The sequence below is a fragment of the Procambarus clarkii genome, chromosome 20, assembly GCF_040958095.1.
Source record: "Procambarus clarkii isolate CNS0578487 chromosome 20, FALCON_Pclarkii_2.0, whole genome shotgun sequence".
Classification (NCBI taxonomy): Eukaryota; Metazoa; Arthropoda; class Malacostraca; order Decapoda; family Cambaridae; genus Procambarus; species Procambarus clarkii.
Window position 1 is genome coordinate 17243227 of NC_091169.1, and position 22220 is coordinate 17265446.

At 43.1% G+C, this 22220-nt stretch overlaps 1 protein-coding gene across 1 annotated transcript in view; it reads right to left on the bottom strand.

Annotated features, from left to right (window-relative positions):
- Positions 1–22220, bottom strand: part of LOC123755253 (immunoglobulin superfamily DCC subclass member 3) — a 132737-nt gene that overhangs the window by 52072 nt on the left and 58445 nt on the right. Inside the window, 1 exon segment of the mRNA XM_069328178.1 lies at positions 3165–3331. Coding sequence (XP_069184279.1) covers positions 3165–3331 — 167 coding nt within the window.

Below are 22220 nucleotides of genomic sequence, written 5' to 3' on the forward strand. Positions count from 1 at the left end.
CTGGTACTCTCTGACGCTCCCTGGTACTCTCTGACGCTCCCTGGTACTTTCTGACGCTCCCTGGTACTCTCTGACGCCACCTGGTACTCTCTGGCGCCCCTTGGTACTCTCTGACGCTCCCTGTTACTCTCTGGCGTCCCCTGATACTCTCTGACGCCACCTGGTAATCTCTGGCGCCACCTGGTACTCTCTGACGCCACCTGGTACTCTCTGGCGCCACCCGGTACTCTCTGACGCCACCTGTGACTCTCTGGCGCCACCTGGTACTCTCTGACGCCACCTGGTACTCTCTGGCGTCCCCTGGTACTCTCTGACGCCATCTGGTACTCTCTGGCGTCCTCTGGTACTCTCTGACGCCACCTGGTACTCTCTGGCGCCACCTGGTACTCTCTGGCGCCACCTGGTACTCTCTGGCGCCACCTGGTACTCTCTGGCGCCACCTGGTACTCTCTGACGCCACCTGTGACTCTCTGGCGTCCCCCGGTACTCTCTGGCGCCACCTGGTACTCTCTGGCGCCACCTGGTACTCTCTGGCGCCACCTGGTACTCTCTGGCGCCACCTGGTACTCTCTGGCGCCCCCTGGTACTCTCTGGCGCCACCTGGTACTCTCTGACGCTCCCTGGTACTCTCTGACGCTCCCTGGTACTCTCTGACGCTCCCTGGCACTCTCTGACGCCACCTGGTACTCTCTGGCGCCACCTGGTACTCTCTGACGCTCCCTGGTACTCTCTGACGCCACCTGGTACTCTCTGGCGCCACCTGGTACTCTCTGGCGCCACCTGGTACTCTCTGACGCCACCTGGTACTCTCTGGCGCCACCTGGTACTCTCTGACGCCACCTGGTACTCTCTGGCGCCACCTGGTACTCTCTGGCGCCACCTGGTACTCTCTGACGCCACCTGTGACTCTCTGGCGCCCCCTGGTACTCTCTGACGCTCCCTGGTGTCAGGAGAGGACACAGGGTAGGCGGGAGTCAGCAGGTGGGAGGTAGGAAGGCTGAATAAAAGGATAATTCTGAGCCACCGACCCCTAGAAAAGCCGCTGCAGACCAGAATTGTTCAGAATTTGACTTGGAATTCCACAGAATTTACCCCCCTGGTTCTTTGATGTATTTTGAACGATCTGTTACAATGGTAATTAGTCCACAAAATCGTCTTAACAGGCAACAAAGAACATAAAAATAACTCAAAGAAGTCAAGATGTTTGACACATGAAAAAGTCGTCTAACCCCGAGGGAAATTAGCGCGTGTGTTTTTATATATGATATTTTCCTTGTACTGTGCAATTCAAAAAGAATTAATAACAATGATCATTTTCTCATATCCCAATGGGGTCTTCCCGCCAAACACACACCGAAACTACGACGTTGGTACAACGTTCGAACAAGTTTTAACACCTCCTAACCAGTTATAAAAACCAATATAGCAAGTTGTAACAACGTTCTAATACGTCATAAACACGTTAAGCCAAGATGTAACAACTTTATTACAAGTTGTAACAAGCGGAAAATAGAGACAGTTTCGGTTTGTGTTTCCAGGGTTGTCTTCGAGGAGAAAATCCGTAGGAGCCGTGATGCGGGCTCGAAGCTATGCGTTGGGTGGATTTTATCATTGATGCAGTCACGTTAGTGTGTGGTTACTCGCTGACTGTTTGCAAGAGGAGCGTCAGAGGTTAGGATATTCCTAGATGACAGAGCCAGAGTGCATGGGAGGATTGGGTGAAAAATCCTGTTTCGGGTTCAGTAGAAGCCTCAGGAATCCCTCGTGTGTTCAACAGAACCTCCAGGTTATGATTCTTTTTACCATGTCGTGGGTCTAGTGGCTAGAAGCGTGTGTGTGGGGGAGAGAATACCCACCGCATAGGTTCGAATCCTCATCACGGCTTAAACGGATTTTCTCACTGATGCAGTTACGTTGATGCGATTAGTCTCTGTGTATTGTTTATCGCGGCTTTCCAATAACCCACTAGGATTGGATGTCAAGAACCAATAGGGTGCATGGATTCTTGCAATGCGTCATTGAGCTATTAGTTGATTGGGCAGTTTTTGCCAAACCAGACCTCACCATGATGCCCCCCCCCTATTCCCATTGGCTTAGCCGTATCACGTGATGCAAAGGCGGAAATGACGTCAGAAACAAGGCTAAAAGCCATCTTGAATCGCCTAACAACAGAAATTTTGACCCAGACGAAACTTAAACAATTCTGAAATGAATAACAGCTTCAAGTAAACTTTCTTAATATACATCACAGCTGGGAAGAGAGCGAGTGGGTCTCACAGAACTATTACATTGTTCCACAGTCGTATTGTGGCGTAATTGTTCACCCTCAGGTGAACAATCCTTCTTGTTAGGTTCGAGTCTCTACAGCTGCTCAACTAGCCTTCCTGGGCATTGTTACAATCCTCTGCAACAATCATCATTCCTTTACCAAGAGCGACAGAGACAGAGACTGACAGAGAGAGATAGAGATAATGGGAGAATCAAAGACAGTGAGACAGAGACTGAGACTGAGAGACAGAGATAGAGAAAGAAGGAAAGAGAGACAGAGACACAGAGACTGAGACAGAGAGACAGAGACTCAGACTCAGAGACAGATAGAGAAACAGAGACAGAAAAACAGTCAAAGACAGAGAGAGAGAGAGAGAGAGAGAGAGAGAGAGAGAGAGAGAGAGAGAGAGAGAGAGAGAGAGAGAGAGAGAGAGAGAGAGAGAGAGAGAGAGAGAGAGAGAGAGAGAGAGAGAGAGAGAGAGACAGAGACAGAGACATGCAGGGACAGAGAGGCAGAGAAAAAGAGAGACAGAAAGAGAGAGAGCTAAAGAAATAAAGACAGAGACAGAAACACAGAGAGACAGAAAGCTCACCATCCCCGTCCTCTTACCTAACACGTCGCATTTTTTACGAAATGGACCAACCAATTAAAAAACAAAATATCATGCTTTAGCAAAAGAAAAAAATTAATAAATTGAAAATAAAAGCCCCCCCACGTAATATTAACGTTTTCTATACATTGTCTTCGATAAGTTAGAGGAGAAGGAGTTACTTAGGTATGTACATAAACAATTGCATTTTATTACGTTTCTAGGTTAGGTAAAACAGTCGCCTTTATTACGGAGTGGTAAATTGAGATACACATAATTCTATAACAACCACAAATTGCTACTTACGGATCTTCCCTTAAGGTTGGCCACTCGACAGGGCAGGATTGCCAACCTTCCAGCTGTAATGGACACGTTGGTTGGTAGGCCTGGGAGGAGGTGAGGTCCTCGTCTGGGTGGTCCCCCTCTCTCACTCTCACTCTCACTCTCACTCCAGTCTGTCTGCTCCCTCCACCCTGAGAGAGAGAGAGGGAAGGAGAGAGGTGAGTGGGAGAGTTTTTTGTATTTGTCAGATGATTCAGCAATGAGGGAGAGAGAGAGATGTTGTTGTCTTGTTGTCTAAAGAGAGTTGTTGCTGTCTAAAGACAACAACATCTCTTTCTAGGCGTTTAACGATGCATAAGCAACAGGGCTCCATTAAGGAACATATAATCTCTTCCCACAACCAAACCATCGCCAGAGAAATCCTAGTAAACAACACAGAAATCATCGATAGATACAGCGATAGCAGGCGGCTTGACGTCTGCGAGGCTCTACACATCAAGAAGTCAACACCAGCAATCAACAGCCAATTAATGCACAACTATATTCTACCCACCTCAAGACTCCGCTCCAATATAGAAGCATCAAGAAATATGGACCAATAGGCTTTCTACAAATCACTTCCATTCAATACCCATTGTTTCGTGTTCTGTCTTGTGTTTAGGAATTTAATACCCTATTAATACCACCTCACCCCATCCACCTCACTCAAATGTAGATATAAACAAATCGAAGATGTGTAAGTTCTATTCAGTTGTGTATGTGTAAACTAAAGTCTTTGAAAATGTAATAAGTTTTCCGAAACGCGCTCAAGTGTCGCGTCAGACTAGAAATAAAAATGAATTTTGGAGAATTGATTTTTGAATTACCACCAACAGTGAAAAGAAACGTACGAAAGATCGAGAAAATTCGTGTTAGAATTATTAATCTTACTTTTTCGGTCATATTTAATAATATATGTCTACAGGAAAGACTGCTACCAAAATATACTAATATATATATATATATATATATATATATATATATATATATATATATATATATATATATATATATATATATATATATATATATATATATATATATATATTTATATATATATATATATATATATATATATATAAGCCTATACTTACATAAACCACAAGTGAAGATTATTAATCTTTGGACAACACCCACCAGTGGGACTCGAACCCAGAAAGCACAACTACCTTCCAGTAGCCGGCATAACTAGTATGCTTTAACCCACTACGCCATCAGACCTTACAAAAGAAGTAGATAGTTCGAGATATATATCTCAAACATCTCCACCTCCCGAAGGCACCAGATGAGTGAGGGGTCAGTCTGCATTTTTCGTCAAGCCACTGTCAATGTGAGAGAACTCGTGTCCAGCTTATAAGCCAAGCATACTAGTTATGCCGGCTACTGGAAGGTAGTTGTGCTTTCTGGGTTCGAGTCCCACTGGTGGGTGTTGTCCATATATATATATATATATATATATATACATATGCTTCCTCCACCCTGAGAGAGAGAAAGTCAGGTTCTGAGAGAGAAAGCCTAACACATCATATAAAACTTAGTACATTAAAACAGACATAATTACTTATAAACAAACAAAAAAAAACCTCGTGACCAAAAATAAAAGTATAATTAAGAAAAAAAAAAGCAATTGGAACCAAATCCATCGTATCTCAAGGCTCTAGGTAACCAGGTTGACAGGACTGGTTGATCAGTCCAGTAACGAGGAGGCCAGGTCGACGACCGGGCCGCGGGGTCGCTAAGCCCCGGAATCCCCTCAAGGAGTCACCTCAAGGTAAGGTAAGAGTTACCTTTAACTCTTACCAAAAAACTCTTACAAAATTTTAATAAAACACGATGCTGGGGAAAAAATTGGTAATCTCACTCATAAGCTTAATTCATCCTACTTAGGGGGATTAATTCATAATTTTATCTTACAAATCCTTGCCCTGGATTACATGATATCCTAATATAATAAAACAGGCTGGAGCAAGTGCACGGGTGAACAAATACGTTAGAGAGAACAATAATATAACACCGACAGAACAGCACGAGAGCACCACGATAACAGGAGGAAAACAAGAATTTAACTGCAAGATAACAGAAAGAACAGCTAGAGAACAGCTAAAAACCTACACGAAAACAGCAAGAATGTTGCAAGATATCAATCATCCTTATTCTTTACGTGGAACTCTGAGAGGAAATCACAGAAGCATGGAGTCCTAACGATAGGTAGTCCAGAACCTGGCCATAGGAAGTCGAAGACAATCACTAAAAGCAGAAACAATCATTCAAGGAAAGAAACAATCACTATAATCATTTTAGACAATCACCCTCAATGGCTCCTATCACACAATTCAGCAAACTCTTATGGCCTAAATATTGGTGTTTAAATAGTTAAATCATCTTGTATAAGATCTTCACCACTCCTGTGAAGACTCACGCCTGTCTCCTCAGCATCCTATTAAGATTATCGAGGACACAGGAGTCTTAGCAACGTACTCGTTGCCAAGTTTAATCCCGTAGGAGAAGGGAAGTGTATCGGATTTCGTAGGAATCCTGATTCCTATAGGATTCTGATAAGACAGGAGTACTAACTCCTGTAGAAGGCTGGTGTATCAGGAGTCCTTGTGTTTCTACAGGATTCAAGTCCAGCAGGAGTGCGTGTTTACCTAGGATTTGTATGTGTTTATTTACCAAAGTCAGATTAACAGCTCACTCTGTGGAGAAGATTATCAGATTAAAAACTGTCAATTTCATTGTTTACAAGAAATTTGTGTCTCGAGGAAGCCTCTACCATGAGGACTCGTGAGGAAGCCTCTACCATGAGGACTCGTGAGGAAGCCCCTAACATGAGGACTCGTGAGGAAGCCCACCTACCATGAGGTCTCGTGAGGAAGCCCCTACCATGAGGACTCGAGAGGAAGCCCCTTACCATGAGGACTCGAGAGGAAGCCCCTTACCATGAGGACTCGAGAGGAAGCCCCTACCATGACTCGAGAGGAAGCCCCTACCATGAGGACTCGAGAGGAAGCCCCTACCATGAGGACTCGAGAGGAAGCCCCTACCATGAGGACTCGAGAGGAACCCCCTACCATGAGGACTCGTGAGGAAGCCCCCACCATGAGGACTCGAGAGGAAGCCCCTACCATGAGGACTCGTGAGGAAGCCCCCACCATGAGGACTCGAGAGGAAGCCCCTACCATGAGGTCTCTCGAGGAAGCCCCTACCATGAGGACTCGTGAGGAAGCCCCTACCATGAAGACTCGTGAGGAAGCCCCTTACCATGAGGACTCGTGAGGAAGCCCCTTACCATGAGGACTCGAGAGGAAGCCCCTACCATGAGGACTCGAGAGGAAGCCCCTACCATGAGGTCTCTCGAGGAAGCCCCTACCATGAGGACTCGTGAGGAAGCCCCTACCATGAAGACTCGTGAGGAAGCCCCTTACCATGAGGACTCGTGAGGAAGCCCCTACCATGAGGACTCGAGAGGAAGCCCCCCACCATGAGGACTCGTGAGGAAGCCCCCACCATGAGGACTCGAGAGGAAGCCCCTACCATGAAGACTCGCGAGGAAGCCCCCTACCATGAGGACTCGAGAGGAAGCCCCTACCATGAGGACTCGTGAGGAAGCCCCTACCATGAGGACTCTCGAGGAAGCCCCTACCATGAAGACTCGAGAAGAAGGCCCTACCATGAAGACTTGTGAGGAAGCCCTTTACCATGAGGACTCGAGAGGAAGCCCCCTACCATGAGGACTCGAGAGGAAGCCCCTACCATGAGGACTCTCGAGGAAGCCCCTACCATGAAGACTCGAGAAGAAGCCCCTACCATGAGGACTCGTGAGGAAGCCCCTTACCATGAGGACTCGTGAGGAAGCCCCTACCATGAGGACTCGAGAGGAAGCCCCTACCATGAGGACTCGTGAGGAAGCCCCTACCATAAGGACTCGAGAGGAAGCCCCTACCATGAGGACTCGAGAGGAAGCCCCTACCATGAGGACTCTCGAGGAAGCCCCTACCATGAAGACTCGAGAAGAAGCCCCTACCATGAGGACTCGTGAGGAAGCCCCTTACCATGAGGACTCGTGAGGAAGCCCCCACCATGAGAGCTCGTGAAAAAAACATGTGTATATAGTCCTTGACGCAGGAACCAGCTAGGGAATAGTGGATAGGGAGGAGCCGGATGCAGGAGGAAGACACTGAAGCCTCTTAGGAAGCTGAGAGCCTCCTGGACCCGTCCGCACGGAGAGGCAGCCGGATGTACAATCTCATTAGAACTGAAGTCGACAGACAGGCAGGTTAAACTAGACAGGTAGAGGTAGGCTAGACAGGCAAGGGTAGGCTAGACAGGTAAGGGTAGGCTAGACAGGCAAGGGTAGGCTTGACAGGCAGGGGTAGGCTAGACAGGCAAGGGTAGGCTAGACAGGTAAGGGTAGGCTAGACAGGCAAGGGTAGGCTTGACAGGCAGGGGTAAGTTAGACAGGCAAGGGTAGGCTAGACAGGCAGGGGTAGGCTAGACAGGCAAGGGTAGACTAGACAGGTAAGAGCAGGCTAGACAGGTAAGCCAGGTCAGACAGGCAAGGGTAGGCTAGATAGGCAGGGGTAGGTTAGACAGGCAGGGGTAGGCTTGACAGGCAGCGGTAGGCTAGACAGGCAAGGGTAGACTAGACAGGTAAGGGTAGGCTAGACAGGCAGGGTAGGTCAGACAGGCAAGGGTAGGTTAGACGTTAGAGAGCATACGTTAGACAGGGAAGTAAGACTAGACAGAATACACGCTAATAAATTACAAATCTAATTGTATTACCCAAGTCTACTACATTCATTTTACAAAATACAATATTCAACTGAAAACTATCACAACATATATCCCCCCACCAAAAAAAAATCTGCAAAAAGACATTAAAAGAAAGGCAACATATATTTCAATTTTGTTTTCTTCAAAATACATTACAAAAAAAAAAAAAAAATGCAACATATATATTAAAAAAAAAAATTCTATACAAACATATCGTTTTAATTTTACTATTTATTCAAGACAAATATTGAGACAGTCTTGCTTCCTGTTGACAGGCATGAATATTACAGCAAAAATTCCCAAGGACGAAAGTAGGCGTTTTATTGCCCTTACAGTTGGGCTTTGATCAGCCAAGCGCGTTGCAAGCCTATTTCTTCACAGGCAAAAATGCGATGGAAATTATTTTTTTAATAATATTTATGATTTTTTTTAATCTGTGTATAATGCTTATAATTGTATGATATAGTGTTGTGTATGGGGGTTGTATTATGTAATCTGGAGGCTTGCTGTAAATGTAGAAATTCGTGAATCTAGTAAAGATGCTAATAAATAGGTCTTTAATTTATTTTAAACTTACTTAAATTAACAAACATGCTGATACACACTTTCAGAGGCACACACACACACTCTCACAGGCACACACACACACTCTCACAGGCACACACACACACTCTCACAGGCACACACACACTCTCACAGGCACACACACACTTTCACAGGCACACACACACTCTCACAGGCACACACACACTTTCACAGGCACACACACACTCTCACAGGCACACACACACTCTCACAGGCACACACACACTTTCACAGGCACACACACACTCTCACAGGCACACACACACTCTCACAGGCACACACACACTCTCACAGGCACACACACACTCTCACAGGCACACACACACTCTCACAGGCACACACACACTCTCTGAGTGTGAGTGTGTTATTACCTAAGTGAAATTACCTAAGTGTAGTTATAGGATGAAAGCTACGCACATGGCATCCCGTCTTCCCAGGTAGTCTTTGTCGTATAACGCTTTGAAATACTGACGGTTTTGGCCTCCACCATCTTCTCATGTAGCTTGTTCCAACCATCTACCACTCTGTTTGTGAAATACATTTTTATAATATTTATTCGGCACCTCTGTTTTCTTAGCTTGAATCTGTGACCTCTTGTTCGTGAAGTTGCTGGTTTCAGGAATTCCTCTTTGTCAATTTGGTCTATTCCTTTTAGTATTTTGTAAGTGGTGATCATATCATCTCCCGTTCTTCTATCTTCTGGTTATAGCATGTTTAACGTCTCTAGTCTCTCCTCGTAACTCTTGTTTTTCAGTTCCGGAAGCCATTTTGTAGCATGCCGTTGGACCTTTTCAGTTTATTTATGTGCTCCTTGAGATTTGGACACCATACAACTGCTGCATATTACAATTTTGGTCTCACAAAAGTCATGAACAGTTTCTTTAGTATTTCACCATCCATATAATTAACAGGAAGTCTGAAGTTGGAAAGCGACGCATATGCTCCTCTCACAATGTTCTTTATGTGTTCCTCTGGCGACAGCTTACCATCCAAAACCACTCCGCGTGTCTCGTTCTTTATTAGAGTTCTGTAGTTTCTTTCCACATAATTTGCAAGTTGTGTGTGGTCTATTTTCTCCGATTCCACATTCCATAACATGGCATTTATTTACATTGCGTTCCATTTACCACTTGACGCTCCAATCACTTATTTTATCTATATAAATTTGAAGGGCATTACAATCGTCTGCGTCTCCTGTCTTCCCCAGTATCTTAGCATCATCCGCAAACATGTTCTTATAATTCTGTATTCCCTCTGGTAGATCGTTTATGTAGACGATGAACATTACTGGTACAAGAACTGAACCCTGTGGTACTCTGTTAATAACATTCCTCGAATCAAATACATTGTCTCTGATTACCGCCCTCATCTGTCAGAAAAAATTTCAGCCATTTCAGAAGTCTCCCTGTCACCCTCCAGCATGTTCCAGGTTCCAGAAGAGCCTCTTGTGTGGGAATCCACCAAAAGCCATTTTTTTACGTTCAGATAAACACAGTCAACCAAACCATCTGTTTCCTGTAGTATCTCTATCATAAAAGCTAAGTAGATTTGTTACACAGGATCTTCCTGTTCGAAAACCATACTGTCTGTCCGTTATTATGTCATTACTCTCTAGGTGTCCAACCCATTTGGCTTTAACTATTTTTTTCTAGTGTTTTGACTACCACGTTTGTTAATGATACGGGTCTATAATTTAGAGGTTCCTCTCGACTACCATTTTTATAAATGGGTATTATGTTTGCCTTTTTCCATATATCTACTAAGATTCCTGTACACAAGGATGTCTGGAATATTAATTGGAGTGGAATGCACAGTTCCGTTGCACATTCTAACAGCACCCAAGGTGAAACTCCATCAGGTCCAACTGCTTTATTTCTTCCTATCCCCATGACTATTTTTTTCTACTTCGTCTTGAGATACCTCTATGTATTCTATGGCATTTTCTGGAATTGGTATTTGGTCCGGCTCTCTGAAATCTTAATTTTGTACAAATACACTTCGGAACTGTTCATTTAGTATTTCATACATTTCTTTATCATGCTCAGTAGTCCTGTTCTCCGTTCTCAATCTCTGGATTTTATCTTTTCATGCAACTTGCTTTGAATGAATTTATAGAAAAGGCCTGGATCTGTTTTACGTTTGTCTGCTGTACCTTTCTCAACGTTCCTCTCTGCCTCTCTTCTCGCTGCTGTGTGATTGTTTCTTACTTGTTTGTAATGCTGGTATGTTTGCAGGTGAGGCATCTTCCGATATTGAACCCATTTTCTTATTTTCTTCTCTGGCCTTCTCACTATTTCTGTTGAACCAATCCTGTTTTATGTTACTGCATCTCTGTATTGGTATGAATGTTTGTGTGCCTTCATGGTATATTTGGCAAAATTTGGCATACATCTCATTTACTTCCTTGCCTAGCAACAAGTCTGTTCAGTTAAACTCATTAAAGATTTTTCTAAGTTCCCCATAGTGTCCTCTGTTGAAATCGAGTTTATCAACTGTTTCAATGTCCCCATTCTTTTCCAGATTATTTGGCAAAGCATATTTTAATTTCCAACAGAATATGATTACTCTCTTTCCTGGTGAATATTACATCCAGTATTGATGGAACATCTTCCCTCATTCTTGTGGCCTACTTGACGTGTTGATTCATGAATGTCTCCAGAATGTTTACAAATCTGCCTGTCCAAATGTCCTCCTTTCTTGCTTCGTAGGCCTCCCAGTTTATTGCTTTTAAGTTGAAGTCCCCCAGTAGCAACAGTCGTGATTTATCTTTATCTGCTTTTACTATATTCTTTCTCATGACCATTATGAGGCCCTCTCGTTTGTCATCCAGTTCCTCCTTTGTCCATGTGTTGCTTGCTGGTGGGCTGTAGGCATTTACGATTATCAGTTTATGATCCTGATTCCAGACCTGCAATGCCAGTGTGTCAACTTCTCGAGGGTTTTTGATTATTAATTCTCTTACCTTCAGGTGTTCTTTCACCAGCACAGCCACTCCTCCTCCCCTCTTCCTAGGTTTTCCTGTCACGTCTCCAAACTGAGTAGCCCCTTGGCAATATTACCTCATTTAAAATATTTTCTTAAAGTTTCGTCTCTGTTAGTGCGACAATATCTGGGACCTTAAGCTGAATTATATCTCTTAGCTCAAATATTGTTCATTTTACTCTATCTATGTTGGTTTTATACAATTTATACAATTCTATACAATTTTCAAGAGCATGTTCCTTCTCCCTTTGTCCTTTACTCCAATTTCCTCTAATGATTTTGTTGCTTTGTTTTATATACCATTTCAATAGCTTTCCAGTTGCTGACAATTTGTAAAAAAATAATTATTACTTCATTTCTATTCCCATTTAGACGTTTCACTTCATCAAGGTTTGTTTTCAGCTTCTCTCCATCTTCCTTTGAGAGGTCTTGTCTTATTGACCAAAGTTTGCCATCCTCATCAGTCTGCAAATTCCTGGCATTTCTAAGCACTTCCGTCATTTGTTTCACTTCATTAAATGTCACCCTTAAAGGACAGTTATTGTCTTTCTCATATTTCCTTATCCTAAAATATTTATTTATATTTTATACTTACTTTTATAAATTTTATTTATAAAATTTACTTTTTACTTTTATAAATACCCACAAATTATTATGAACTTGGTTTTATTTGCAGTGTTTTGTAGCAATTTGCCATTGGTTACCAGTTCTTTCCTAATTGCTTGCCTAATTTCTGCTTCTTGTTGGTCATTTTTAGTTTTGACTTCCAAACACACTTTCTTGATCGTCCCCTTTTCTTTTACAACTTGTGCATACGTCTCTTTAATTTCCTCTTTGTATTTTGCTAGTTCTTTACTAACTTCCTCTATTTGCATTGTCCATGAAGTTTCTCTTTGCATATCCTTACCTGACTCTATATTAGCTCTCAGGGTTCCTGGGAGTTGTTCACCATATGAGTCTATTTTCTTGTTAATCTCATCAAATTCATCACTTTTCACTTTCCATGCCTCATTATCTTTCACTAGTACCTTGATGCGTTCCTCCTGCATCCTTACCTTATCAGTCCAGCTGGTCATTTCCTTATCTTGCTGGAAAATACTTCCTTTTAAATTACAAAACTCAATCTAAAGACCTTGATTTTTTTTGTTCTAACTGAATTACCTTTTCTTCACAACTCTTTAGCATGTCCTCATTAATCACTAAACCTGGCAAGAAAACCACCTTTCATTATAGCTTGTCTTGAGAATCATTCACAACATTGGTGTGTTGTCCTCCCCTGTGGTGGCGGCCATCTTTGTTGTTGACATTCTTTTGTTGTGAAATATCAACTTTTCCAACTCGGATTTTTCTCTCACACTTATTTTTTGTCTCTTAGATACTTTTCAAATTCCATATACCTTTATGTATTCTGGGACACCACTTGCAGCCCTCACTTAAGCAACACTTAAGTAAGTGGATTTTTTCAGGAGCCTGCTACAGTGTGTGAGTGTGTGTGAGTGTGTGTGAGTGTGTGTGAGTGTGTGTGAGTGTGTGTGAGTATGTGTGAGTGTGTGTGTGTGTGTGTGTGTGAGTATGTGCGAGTGTGTGTGAGTATGTGTGAGTGTGTGTGAGTATGTGTGAGTGTGTGTGAGTATGTGTGAGTATGTGTGAGTATGTGTGAGTGTGTGTGAGTATGTGTGAGTGTGTGTGAGTGTGTGTGAGTATGTGTGAGTATGTGTGAGTATGTGTGAGTGTGTGTGAGTATGTGTGAGTGTGTGTGAGTGTGTGTGTGTGTGTGTGTGTGAGTGTGTGTGAGTGTGTGTGAGTGTGTGTGAGTATGTGTGAGTGTGTGTGAGTATGTGTGAGTGTGTGTGAGTGTGTGTGAGTGTGTGTGAGTGTGTGTGAGTGTGTGTGAGTATGTGTGAGTATGTGTGAGTGTGAGTATGTGTGAGTGTGTGTGAGTGTGTGTGAGTGTGTGTGTGTGTGTGAGTGTGTGTGAGTATGTGTGAGTATGTGTGAGTGTGAGTATGTGTGAGTGTGTGTGAGTGTGTGTGAGTGTGTGTGAGTGTGTGTGAGTGTGTGTGAGTGTGTGTGAGTGTGTGTGAGTATGTGTGAGTATGTGTGAGTGTGTGTGAGTATGTGTGAGTGTGTGTGAGTGTGTGTGAGTGTGTGTGTGTGTGTGTGTGTGTGTGAGTGTGTGTGAGTGTGTGTGAGTGTGTGTGAGTGTGTGTGAGTGTGTGTGAGTGTCTAAGCGTTTTAAATAAAGAAAGATAACTATATAATATTAATAATAAGAATTTCATTCACTGGGCTCTATGGGAGACTCGAACCACGAACCCCCCGAGAGTGAAGCAGAAACTCTATCCACTCAGCTATATGAGTAGTCTTGAAGGAAGGGAGCCCAACCACTTGTGGACGGTCGGGGATTGAACGCCAATCTGCATGAAGCGAGACTGTCGCTCTCCCGTCCAGCCCAAGTACTGAGATAAAGTACTCAGTACACGTATACTCTCACACACACACACGCGCGCGCGCGCGTGTGTGTGTGTGTGTGTGTGTGTGTGTGTGTGTGTGTGTGTGTGTGTGTGTGTGTGTGTGTGTGTGTGACAAATACTGTCTGAAACGCTGGCTCCAAGAGCTATGAGCGTGAATCAACATGTGATACACGCCCACACGCCCACAGACACGCCCACACGCCCACAGACACACCCACACACCCACACATGTCCCTGCCGTATAACCCAACCAAAGATTTGCATGTAAATCGTCGTGGCGCTGTTTTGAGTACACTGTGTGACGAGGAAACCTTTAAAACACTGATCAAATTCCATGCTTTATTGTGAAGATATTCCGGCCTCGCTACACGGACACCAATGTGTTCAACTGTGACTCACTGTTACACTAGCGTTATCAACGGTGATTCACTGTTACATCAACGTTATCAACGGTGGCTCACTGTTACATCAACGTTATCAACGGTGGTTCACTGTTACATCAACGTTATCAACGGTGACTCACTGTTACATCAACGTTATCAACGGTGACTCACTGTTACATCAACATTATCAACGGTGGTTCACTGTTACATCAACGTTATCAATGGTGAGTCACTGTTACATCAACGTTATCAACGGTGGTTCACTGTTACATCAACGTTATCAACGGTGATTCACTGTTACATCAACGTCATCAACGGTGAGTCACTGTTACATCAACGTTATCAACGGTGATTCACTGTTACATCATCGTAGTTTGACCTGGATTATGAGGGAGAAGAGGAGAGAGAATAGGGGAGTGAGGGGAGGGGGGGTACGAGAGGTAGGTGTAGGAAGGTAAGGAGTAGTAAGGTACAAATTTATAGTAAGGAGAGAAGTAAAAGGTGAAGAGAAAGGAGTGAGAGAAAAGGGGAAGTGAGAGGAAAAGGGGGGGGAAGTGAGAGGTCCCCCTTAGCGTCCCAACGTGGCGTGGATAAATCCCATTTAATGGTAATAGTGTGAGTAGTATGTAGGTGAATGGGAGTGTGTTTGTTTGGCAAGTGTGTGTGATGGGAGTTGAACCCCATATATTCCCCCCACTGGTGTTCAACCCCCATAATCTCCCACCTGCGCAGGTTGAACCTCTTACTTTCCTACTTACCCAGGCATAACCCCCTTCCCCATCCCCCATTCCCGAGAATGATCAACCCCCTCCGCCCCCCCACCGTCCTCTCTTCCCCCAAGGTTTACCCATCACCCCCCAAGAAGTCATTATCACTACGCTCATCTCCTGATCTCAGCGCCTCACTTCCATGACTTTCACAGCCACTAATTTTCGTATTAATAATGAGGAGAGCCTCATGTCTCCTCCCTCAATCGTCCTCACTCACAGGGGGCCATCCACTCTCATAGTCTAATCAACGAGGATGTACCTACTAACGCTCCAAGAAAATACCTCGTTGGTTAGATAACATTGGCGGAGAGGCAGCAACGAAGTATCCTTACAGCCTCTTGCTCAACACCAAATATCCAATTCCAGACTCTCGCAAATCCAGGCCTACCGAATTTCAGATTCTATAGACTCTAGCTGCACAGGACTACAGAGTTTCAAACTCTCTCTCTATACCGAATTCCAGCTCCAAATTCCCTGTTGATGTGGACGTTCCTGTATCACTCACGTCTCAGGGTAGGCAGTCCCTGACGTGACGAAAGAATCAATTTCCGTGTCTCGCTGTGACGGGTATATTACCTGTTCATGGACTACCAGCCACTGTGCTCAGGGGGGAGGCGGTTTTGTACTCTCCTAGTTGTGCTTGCGGGGGTTGAGCTCTGGCTCTATCGTCCCGCCTCAGACAGGAGTACAGGAGGCGGTTGTGGAGGGGGGGGGGGTACAATAGTTGCATACAGTGGTGTTAATTGTTATGGTCTACATGTTGCTACCTATTATGGGGAGAGAGAGAGAGAGAGAAAGAGAGAGAGAGAGAGAGAGAGAGAGAGAGAGAGAGAGAGAGAGAGAGAGAGAGAGAGAGAGAGAGAGAGAGAGAGAGAGAGAGAGAGAGAGAGAGAGAGAGAGAGAGAGAGAGAGAGAGAGAGAGAGAGAGAGAAAGAGAGAGAGAGAGAGAGAGAGAGTGACAGAAAGACAAACAAAGTGTTAGAGAGAGACAAAGACAGAGAGAGACAAAGACAGAGAGAGACAAAGACAGAAAGAGATAAAGAGAGAGAGAGACAAAGAAAGAGCAAGACAAAAACAGAGAGAGACAAAGACAGACATAAGGACACAAAAAGAGAGACAAAGACAGAGATTAAGATACACACAGCGACAAAGAGCAGGACACTAAGTGGCAGAGAAGGCAACAGAGATAAAGCCTCACAACGCTGCCAGATAAAGCCTCACAACGCTGCCAGATAAAGCCTCACAACGCTGCCAGATAAAGCCTCACAACGCTGCCAGATAAAGCCTCACAACGCTGCCAGATAAAGCCTCACAACGCTGCCAGATAAAGCCTCACAACGCTGCCAGATAAAGCCTCACAACGCTGCCAGATAAAGCCTCACAACGCTGCCAGATCACCTAAAAGCTAATACGAAGTCTCCCACGTGTATATGTTTAATTATGCAAATTACCCGGCAATACCCGCGCTACACTCGCACAAATGAGCTCTAGACTCTGCTAATAATCCCCATGATGCAAAATTTCGATAAACAGGTTTGACTTGTTTTAGGGAAAACCTTGGATCAAATCCCTCAGTTCGCTCCCCTGCCAGGTAATGAGATAAATCCCCTAACCATCACATAAATCCTCACCCTCATATAAATCCTCACCATCACATAAATCCTCACCATCACATAAATCACCTCACCATCACATAAATCACCTCACCATCACATAAATCACCTCACTCACCACATAAATCACCTCACCATCACAAAAGTCACCTCACTCATCACATAAATAACCTCACCATCACATAAATCACCTCACAATCACTTCACCATCACATAAATCACCTCACAAGCACAAAAATCACCTTACTATCACACAAATCACCTCACCATCCCATAAATCACCTCACCATCCCATAAATCACCTCATCATCCCATAAATCACCTCATCATCCCATAAATCACCTCATCATCCCATAAATCACCTCATCATCCCATAAATCACCTCACCATCCCATAAATCACCTCATCATCCCATAAATCACCTCATCATCCCATAAATCACCTCATCATCCCATAAATCACATCATCCCATAAATCACCTCATCATCCCACAAATCACCTCATCATCCCATAAATCACCTCACCATCCCATAAATCACCTCATCATCCCATAAATCACCTCACCATCCCATAAATCACCTCACCATCACATAAATCACAACTAAGGAAATAATCTTGCCTGTCTCTCAGGATTTATAGTAACCCCTATTAGATTTATAGTAATTTATAGTAATCTATTAGTATATTAGTAATATACTAATAGATTTATAGTATAGTATAGTATAGTATGGACGGTCTTAGCACCGAAGGGGATTAATGTTACTGGTCCAGAGACGTGTCTGTTTAATAAATCTGCTCTTAAACTATTCCTTTGTAAGGAAGACTGGAAGCGACAGAATATAATGCATGATATTTCAAAACAGGTGTCAGACGTGCCCACGACGGATGAGCCCACGACGGATGAGCCCACGACGGATGAGCCCACGACGGATGAGCCCACGACGGATGAGCCCACGACGGATGAGTCCACGACGGATGAGCCCACGACGGATGAGCCCACGACGGATGAGTCCACGACGGATGAGTCCACGACGGATGAGCCCACGACGGATGAGTCCACGACGGATGAGCCTACGACGGATGAGCCTACGACGGATGAGCCCACGACGGATGAGCCCACTGTTGTTGATGTCAGTTGACATCAAGACTACGTCAAGATATCAGGCATCGTCCTGTCTAATAAGGAGGGTCTTGCCAGAGGGCGTACGTAGGGGCCCTGAAGGGTTCTACATCAAATCTACATTGTAGATGTACGGCTGAGAAGCAGCTCCATCCCTCAGACGTGTCAACAATAATTAAGTGAATGAGTCGTATAAGGTAATTGTCCGAGTAGTATTGGGCAAAATATATATAATGGAAAGCTTGTGTGTGTAACTTGCCACTAATATGAATTAATTTAAATTGATTTAAATTTAAGTTAAATTAAATTAACACAATTACACACAGGTTCGCTAGTGTGAAGAGAATTTCCCCCACGACTGTGAAATGAGATCACTGTACTGCATTTAAATGTGGCTGGGAGACCTATCGGGAGAAAGTGCCAAACCATTACGACTGTATCGTAAGGGGTCAGGATAAGGATTTGGGATGGGAAGGTGTGGGGGGGAGGAGGAATGGTGCCCAAACACTTGGGCGGTCGGGGAAGTGTGGCTGGGAGTCAAGTTCCCTATTTGTGGAGCTTTGGCAGTCAATCTCTCCATTAAGGCAATGGAACCCGTGTGTAATATTGTTGATTTATACAATAAATTAGTGTCAGGTTATCCACACGTGTCACTTAACCTGACAGTCGATCACAAAGGTGATCGACTGTCAGGTTGCTGTCAAAGGTGATTGGCTGTCAAAGGTGATGTCACTGTCAGACACCTCAAACGATCACAAAGGTGATCGACTGGTCTATCACGGTACACTTAACCACAAAGGTTAGACAATAGACATATATGAACACCGACACAATATCTTAACACATTATTATGCAAATTAGACACGTATATATATTCAATTCCTGGAAAATATATCACTTAACATGACAATAATCAACATTTATGCAAATGATTCTCTTGCCCTCGTACTAATATGTAGAAAATACACCATAACAGACACAAATCACATTAACAAAGATAAACATCAATATTAAAATCCTCTAACTTCACAATGATCTTTACTGAGAACGAACAAGTTCACAGAGACCCCTGTTCAGTGTGAACCAACACTTATAAACAACTAAGTCCTGCAGGCACCAATGGTCCCTAAATGTGTTGTTGACGTTAATTACCCAGACCACACGCCCTTGCCTCGACCCCAACACACACATGCAAACTGCAGCAGACACGACAAATACAATCACCTCTGCTGTCAGACACCTCAAACCCCCCTGACACAAACCTGAGGGTCAGTCACGGGGAATAAACACTAGGTAACACAGGAATAAAAAAATGGATAGAATACTTACAGGATGGTCGATTTCCTGTTCTGATTGTTGTCATCTCCCAGTGACAATCAGAACACACATTTGTGAAAGAGAAAACATGCACTCTCTTGAACATTATATTGTAGAATGTCCCATACTGACTGACTTTCGCCCTACTGGGCTAAGGTATGCTGAACTCCGTAGTTACTATATGAGTACTGGAACACTTGATGATATATTGGACTTGTATCCAAGATTGACCATGTAATATATCAATCATACAATGTATATATATGATGTAACTATATAACCTGAGCTTGTAAAAGCACCTTCATCACCTTCAGTGATTAAGTGCTTAATTGCACACTAGTTTCTTTATCAGCTACCTCACCCTCTCAGAGTATATGAGACAAATGTATGTGAATGCATGTGTGTGTGTGTATATATGTATGTATATGTGTGTGTGTGTATGTATATGTATGGGTATAAAGTATATATGGAAGCTGATCAGAATTACATTTCACCTTTGTGAATGTACATTAATGACACTATGTAAAAGACACATCTAACACTTTATGTAGGGCATACGTAAATCTGTGTATCTATGTATTTACGTATGTAGGTTAGCTTAGCATTTTAAAAGCACCGAATCACCTTCTGTGGTTGAGTGTTCAATAAACCCTTGAACTGTATGTTTAACATTTCTCTAACCCTGTCCATGGAGGACAGAAGAAAATGTATATATGCTGGTTAGCATTGTAAATGTGTGGCCACGTCTGTGGTAGAAAATAATAATAATAATAATAAAAAAAACCTCCGTGTTAGTTAACGATGACAGGTCACTCAGAATGTGTCAACTAGTTACCAGCGATGAGAGGTGATTATATATATATATATATATATATATATATATATATATATATATATATATATATATATATATATATATATATATATATATATATATATACATTATATATATATATATGTATATATATATATATATATATATATATATATATATATATATATATATATATATATATATATATATATATATATATATATATACGTCAAGCTTAAATACTCCCCAAGCTAACATACATCAGAGAACTCTTTACCCCTGAAGGATTCGAACCCAAATAACCAGGGCTCCATGCCCATTTGCGTGTTCAGTACTGTTGCCGCTAGGCCACACTGACTGTACACATGAATTGGAAGTCACTATGGCAGCAGCAAGATGCCATAATCTCCCAGCAGCAGCAGCAGCGGAGCAGCAGCAGTAGCAGCAAGGTGTCATAGTCTCTAAGAAGTGGCAGCTGTAATCAGAAGTTGACTTCTGGTTCACTTGGAAAGAAAACTTCGTTTTATTGCAATTGCCAAAGTGTGTGGCTGGGTCTTGTGGCTTTACACAAGAGTTGTAATTGTTGACCATGTGCTGCTTATCCTCACAATAATATGTGACCCTGATTTACAACTGTTGTAGTTTCACAACTTGCATAGTTGTTGTCAGAACATCTGTTCTTTGAGTACTTAGGCTAGAACGTCTTTAGTTAGACCAGAACATCTGTTCAGTTTTAAAGGGTTTGCCTCAGAACATTTCGTGTCATACTGCCTGATTTGCTGGTCGAGTCTAGTTCGTTCTCAGGAAGAACAGCGACCTAACAGACTGTGGCTAGGAGAGGTCCGCATGCCCACATAGCCACTACAACCCGGTTGGTCCGGCACTTTTTGCAAAAACATATCTAAGTGCATCTTGAAGACATCCACCTTGGTTCCGATAATGTTTATAATACTTGCTGGGAGGGTGTTGAGTAGCTGCGGACCTCTGATGGTCATACAGTGTTCTCTGATTATGCCTATGGCATCTCTACTCCTCATTCGTTCTATTCTGCATTTCCTTCCGTATCTTTCGCTCCAGTATGTTGATATTCCACTGTGCAAATTTGGGACCTAGCCTTCCAGTATATATTATTTGATATCTCTCTCGTCGCCTTTCCAGAGTGTAGATTTTTGAGAGCTTAGAGACAGTCACAATAATTTGGGTGTTTTATCGCGTCTATGCGTGTCGTATATGTTCTCTGTATTCCTTCTATATCAGAAATCCCTCAAGCTCTCAAAGGGGAAGTGAGTAGTAAGCAGCACTCAAGACGGGACAGTACCAGTACTTCTAGACTGGTACTTCCCCAACCAGTTCGGCTAGACGGCAGGGCGACGGCCTAGCTTCTTGCAAGTCGGCATTCAATCCCCAACTGTCGAAGTGGTTGAGCACTATTCCTTTCCTCTATCCCATCCCAATTGTTTATCCTCATATCCCATCCAAATACTATATAGTCGCAATGGCTTAGCGCTTTCCAATGATAATCACCTTATCTTAACCACGTGCCTAAATTACCTCGTACCCTCAAACACTAAACATTACCAACATAGACATATGTTAAATACCAATATGTGGTAAACTTAAACCATTTTAACTCTTTCCTAGTTATTTATAGTACAAATTATATCACATCCAACCCAACATGATAAAAATAATTAATAATTCTAGCTAAATGTAAATTTAATTTACGCTACTGAACACCTGTTCCGTCCAGTCATATTTGTGACGACTTGTATGAATTGTCACGAATAATTCTTCTAATTCTGATGACTTTGGTCATTTTTTAAATAAATAAAATCAATAACAATAAATATATGACTTAGCTGGTAAAGAACGTTTTGCAGGTCAAGGAAGCGAGAGGTCCGACGACCAGGAGCTGTCTGAGGTCAGGTCCTGTTTGACCTCAGACGGTCAAACCGCTCACCACCTCACCTTAACAACTATTCATTAGTCTGGGGTTGCAACCCGACCTCAGACCAAGTCCATTATATCCAGCGGTCGACCCCAAAGACGCATTCATCAATTCATCAAAACGTTTCTCAAATATAAATTAATATTATTATATATTAGCATATTTAGGAACTGGTTAGGTTAGGTTAGGTTAGGTTAGGTTAGGTTAGGTGTTTAGGTTCTTTTGCTGATTATTTGTATTTGTAGTACGTGGTCGAACAAAA